The 6021-nt window shown below is 37.3% G+C and overlaps 1 protein-coding gene across 4 annotated transcripts in view; it reads left to right on the top strand.

Annotated features, from left to right (window-relative positions):
- The window catches only part of LOC106878923 (leucine-rich repeat protein soc-2), a 20230-nt gene extending 14209 nt beyond the window's left edge, over positions 1–6021 (top strand). For 3 of the 4 annotated variants that reach the window (XM_014928305.2, XM_014928296.2, XM_014928288.2), the window contains exons 2-5: positions 1358–1501; positions 2756–2923; positions 4037–4236; positions 5590–6021. In XM_014928305.2, coding sequence (XP_014783791.1) covers positions 1358–1501; positions 2756–2923; positions 4037–4167 — 443 coding nt within the window. In that variant the 3' untranslated portion in view covers positions 4168–4236; positions 5590–6021. Of the gene's footprint in view, positions 1–1357; positions 1502–2755; positions 2924–3125; positions 3205–4036; positions 4237–5589 lie in introns of those variants that run through there. The other variant, XM_014928314.2, reaches the window with a different exon arrangement.

Below are 6021 nucleotides of genomic sequence, written 5' to 3'. Positions count from 1 at the left end.
GGTCTTCTCTTGGAAGAGCCCTGCTTCTCACATGGACAACTGTATGTTGGCTGCTCAAGAGTGGGCAGCAACAAAAAACCTATTTGTATATGCTCCACAAGGGAAAACAAGGAACATAGTTTACAATGAGGTGTTATAATCACAACAGCAAGAAAGTATGTACATGATCACCTTCTTTTACGAAACTTCATTGACTTTCATATATTTATATTGATATACATATATATACGTGTGTTTGGGTGCGTGTGTGTATATACATCTCTATATATAAAGATGATGCGTAGTCTAGACGGCGTTTTTAGATTTCATTATTCTCTTTAACCCGGGCAACGCCGGGTATTTCTGCTAGTTATTAATACAAATTACTATCAAAAGAGGACTGCCCAATATCAAAATATTTGATCTGTTAGTAATTTAAAAAAACAAACCCCAAAATATCTTTTTTGTATGGGTGGTGGAGATAGCTCAAATAGTAGAGTACTGAACCTAATGTAAATGTCTAACTCCCGAAGAAGGCTTCAATTTCTTGATGTAAAAATGTTACAGATCTCTTTCAAGGTTTCCAGGCCATCTTCAAATGATGGGATTGATGTGATTGATATTCAAAACGTAGGCAAGGAGAACATTCCAGAGAATTGAAATTCTGCAAGAAATGGTTGAACAAAATATTCACAGTGTAGAGTCTAGAGGGTGAGACACACTAAGAATGCTGAAAGAAGTAAGTGCATTGGGCTTGAAGAGAGCTTGGTTGTTTAGAGAAGCAGATGCTGTTGTGATAGCATTAGAGGAAATAGAGCCATAAAAATCAGCTTATCTTTGGGTTAGTAGTTGTACTGTATTTGTGAGAGAGTCTTTTCTAATCACTACTACAATAGTCTCTGCCCCTTTGAATTTGCTAGCAGTGTACTACCTAATCTCCTCCTCCTTTAATTGCACACTCAGATCCATTCTAAACATCTTGCAGAATTTTTCCTTTCCAACCCTCTGGAATTTAAACTGCACCAACATCACCAGCTTATCACATTTTACATCCAACAGGTCCAAATGTTACTATTTCTAACATCTGTGTTTATTGTGCTTGAAGAAGTATGCAGGCTTTCAGCATATCCTGTGCATACATTTTAGTAGTGGTGATGTAGCACCCATCAACAGATGTGTAGTGCTTGCTATTAAATGGTGTTTTACTATAAGCACCGAGCATTCCACCTATAGAGCAGGCTACAGTAAAATTTTATTGAAAATTTTATTAACTGTGTGTTTACTGGTGTCAACCATTGCAAGTTTCTTTAGAACCTAGATTTGTTTTCATATCAAATTTGACTTTAAGCTTATTAATTGTATTTTATTTTATTTCCAGATCTGTCTGGTTGTAAATTAATCCAAATACCTGAAGCAGTATATTTTTTAATGAAGAATGTTTGTGTTGAGAGTCTAGTTCTCACTAATAATCAAATTCCACGTCTACCAAAGAAATTTGGAGTGGTGTTTCCAGGAATCTCAGGTACAATCCAGTTCTTTTTGATCATCTCTCTTCTATAATCAGCAAAAGTATATACCTTAACATTACTATTGAACTTTAGTACAACTATTTTAACACTTGGATCTTGGGGTCCTCTTGCAAAAATTTGAATCGGACCCTACCTAATTTTTCTTTCTGCAGACACTGATTATAGTCGAAATCTTTTCTCATCCTAATTAAGAATTTTATTCTTTGGGATGCAAGTTTGACAGTATATATATGGGTGTTGAATTGAGAGGTCATCAGAGCCTGTGAAGCTTAATATTTCTATTGATCCCAAAATGGGATTTCTCTGAAGAATCTTTGGAACTGTGTTAGAAAACTTCCCATCAACGAAATGAGTTTTTGATGGAAACTGTGGGTGGTTCTCATGCTTTCATCAATAGTGAGGGTTATGTTGGGGAATGACATAAACAGGCAAGTCTCCTGTAGATCTGAATTTAAGGAAACTATACTGGTATGTACAATAGAGGACTCAATGTGATGGCAGTAATTCTTAACAACTCTTACCATTTCAGTAGGAGTGAAGGCACATGGCTCAGTGGTTAGAGCGACGAGCTTACGATCGTGAGGTTGTGAGTTCGAATCCCGGACCGGGCTGTGTGTTGTGTTCTTGAGCAAGAAACTTTATTTCACATTGCTCCAGTTCACTCAGCTGTAGAAATGAGTTGCGACGTCACAGGTGCCAAGCTCTATCGGCCATTGCCTTTCCCTTGGATAATACTGGTGGCGTAGAGAGGGGAGGCTGGTATGCATGGGCGAGTAAGAGGATTCCATAAAGTTGCTTTACTTTGGGAGGCAGGAGAGCTTGAAGGCCATATCATCTTGCTTTTTTTTTAATGGTAATTTTCTTGCATGTATTGCAGTAGTGGATAAAAGCCTCTGAATTGTGGTAGTGGGTGACTTCCTTAAGGTGTTAAAGATAGTATTCAATTGTTATGGGACAACTGCTTAGGGGATTTGAGGGTTAAAGATTTTGATTCTGTGAGGGATTTGAAGTTACATGCCTGGCAGGATGATTTTGGCTACTTGGTTAGGTCTTTCAGATGGATCAATGGTGAAACACATTTGCTGCTGGAAGTAATCAACATTGAACTGGCAAAGCTCTGATCAGTTAGGTGGTGGTGGTGGTGGTTGGGATTTCAGAATCTTATTCACTTTCCCACGAACCGTTTTTGTTTAATGAAGAAAGAAATATTTTCTGATTAAAAAAAAAAAAATTCCTTTCCTCAACAGAATTATGTCTCAAGAAAAACAAATTCAGTAGCCTCCCAGATGAGATACAAGACTTATCAAATCTCCAGTCTCTAGATATATCCTTCAATAGCTTCACTTGTATACCAAATGCTGTCTACAGATTACCGAAGCTAGTAAACCTGAATGCAGAAAACAATTCGATAACTGGTAAGTAACACCAACTTTTTCCTTTTGTGTTTGATATGTTTGAAGGATGACAGTTGCATAGGAAAGTGCCAAGTGCTGTAAATAGAATGAACTAGTGAAAAAGAAATGCAGCAGGATTTGTAAAGATGATGAAGCTTAGATATTTACATGTTTTCACTATATACTATGTCGACTTGTATTCTTATTCTTTTACTTGTTTTAGTCATTTGACTGCAGCCATGCTGGAGGACTGCCTTAAATTGTTTTAGTCGAAGAGATTGACCCCCCAGAACTTATTCCTTGTAAGCCTAGTACTTATTCTATCTGTTTCTTCTTTTGTTAGACTGCTAAGTTAAGTTATGAGGACATAAACACACCAGCATCGGTTGTCAAGTGATGGCAGGATGACAAACACACACACACACATCATCATCATCATCGTTTAACGTCCGCTTTCCATGCTAGCATGGGTTGGACGATTTGACTGAGGACTGGTGCAACCGGATGGCTACACCAGGCTCCAATCTAATTTGGCAGAGTTTCTACAGCTGGATGCCCTTCCTAACGCCAACCACTCAGAGAGTGTAGTGGGTGCTTTTACGTGTCACCCGCACGAAAACGGCCACGCTCGAAATGGTGTCTTTTATGTGCCACCCACACAAGAGCCAGTCCAGGGGCACTGGCAACGATCTCGCTCGAAAACCCTACAAGGCCAGTCAGGCGGTACTGGCAACGGTCACGCTCAGGATGGTACATCTTATGTGCCACCCGCACAAGAGCCAGTCCAGGGGCACCGGCAACGATCTCACTTGGCTTGCCGGGTCTTCTCACGCACAGCACATTTCCAAAGGTCTCGGTCAGTAGTCATCGCCTCGGTGAGGCCCAATGTTCGAAGGTCTTGCCTCACGCACAGATATATACATATATGACAGGTTTCTTTCAGTTTGTCTACTAAATCCACTCACAAGGCTTTGGTCGGCCTAAAGTTACAGTAGAAGACACTTGCCCAAGGTACCATGCAGTGAGACTGAACCTGGAACTATATGGTTGGGAAGCAAGCTTCTTACCACATAGCCACAGGGAAATACAAAAGATACTAAATGTTTTCTTTTTCCTTTTTAATTATTTCACCAGATGTAGACCAGGAGAAACTTGAAGGTATGGCTTCTATAGAAGAAGTGAATCTATGTAACAATCCTATACCAGCAGACCAGCAGAGAGCCTTGCAGGATATTGCAGAGATTCATGTCTTAGTCGGAAGCTGATAAAAGTTTTATCTGATATCTTTTCTTGGAATCTTAAATAGGAGAAAGACAATGATTTTTGGCAAAATGGTAAGATCACCTGACGTTTATTTCATTGCTTTATGATTTATTATGGTTTGTTTAGACAATTCATCCCTGTTACTTCCTATCTCTACTTCATATTTCTGCAAGGAAGAAAGAAAAAAAAAATGTAACTTATAATTCTTTTGGTCTTGAGTGCTGATGCCAAAGAATGTTGAAAGAATTAACAGTTGTTATTTGGTAGAATGTGGCATTAGCTAATTGAAAAAATAACTAATCTTTATGCTATGTATCAATACTACAGGGAGATCATCATCATCATCATCATCATCGTTTAACGTCCGCTTTCCATGCTAGCATGGGTTGGACGACTTGACTGAGGACTGGTGAAACCGGATGGCAACACCAGGCTCCAATCTAAATTTGGCAGAGTTTCTACAGCTGGATGCCTATAAATGAATAATAATAATAATAATAATACAAGGGGAATATAAAGGAAATTGGAATAGAGTGCCCAGTAGAACTGTTACAAAAGGATTGCCTCCTTGGCACGGCCAGAATATATATATATATATATATATATATATATATATATAGGATGTAAAATGAACAAAAAGGTCAAAAATGAAATATATATGTAGATTTTAAATTGTTTTGCAAGAATTTTGATCTGGAACTGTGTCTTGAAACCGGTATTTTTATATTTTGTAAAAATTATATTATTAATGCTTATAAACACACTGTGGTTGGGATATTGCATTCATGATTGCTAGATCATGTGTTCGATTCCTAGGCTGAGTAACACATTGTGTTCTTGAGCAAAACACTTCATTTTATGTTGCTCCAGTCCACTCAGCTATAAATGGGTAACCCTGCGATGGATTAGCCTTCAGCAGGGTGCCATCATTCATAAGCTAAAACAGGGCAAAATGCATTGGGACCAGCAATGTATAATAACATCCAATAGTCTGGTTGATCACGTGATAAAAGCCACTATTGGTTGTTGTTTGTCTCAATGTTTGAGGGAAAAGAAGCAAAGAGCAATCAACGTAGTTATTGGGTTTTTTTAATAATATAATATTCAAAGGTTGCAAGCTGGCAGAATTGTTAGCATGCCAGGCAAAATGCTTGGTGGTATTTTGTCTGGCATTATGTTTTGAGTTCAAATTCTGCCGAGGTTGACTTTGCCTTTCATCCCTTTTGAAGAAGATAAAATAAGTACCAGTTGAGCATTTGGGTTGATGTAATCAACTTAACTCTTCCCCTGAATTTGCTGGCCTTGTGCCAAAATTTGAAACCAATAATATGACATTCAAAGCACACACACTCTCCCCACCTCTCTCTCATATATGAATGTATGTATTGAGAATATACTAATGTATGAATATGTTATATTTTCAGATCAAAGATGTTCGATGACTCAACTGAAGATATTTTACTTAATTTGTTGATCCCTGCCTTCCCACCGAAATTGAAGCCATTTTATTTATATTATTAACCCCTTCCTATTAAAACAGCTTAAATTATATGATGTGATTTATACTTCAATTTTTACTAAAATCTTCCCATTTCAATATTACTTTGGCATATCAAGCACAGAACAAATGGAACTGTTTGCCGATTTAAAGCACCGAAATATATTTTGTGATCTGAACAAGAATTTCACTGCTTCTCCCTGTTTTCACTGTGATATTTTAAAATTGAAAAACATACGCATGTTATTTATTTTTTTAAATTTAAATTTTATATCATATTTATAAATTTTGAATTTTCTAAAACAGTTTATTATTGTGTTTCTGAGATAAACTGAAAATAAATTACACATTTTTGATG

This window comes from Octopus bimaculoides, chromosome 4, assembly GCF_001194135.2.
Source record: "Octopus bimaculoides isolate UCB-OBI-ISO-001 chromosome 4, ASM119413v2, whole genome shotgun sequence".
NCBI classification, from domain to species: domain Eukaryota; kingdom Metazoa; phylum Mollusca; class Cephalopoda; order Octopoda; family Octopodidae; genus Octopus; species Octopus bimaculoides.
The sequence above is the reverse complement of the archived record's forward strand: the minus strand, read 5'-3'. Positions and strand labels throughout refer to the sequence as shown.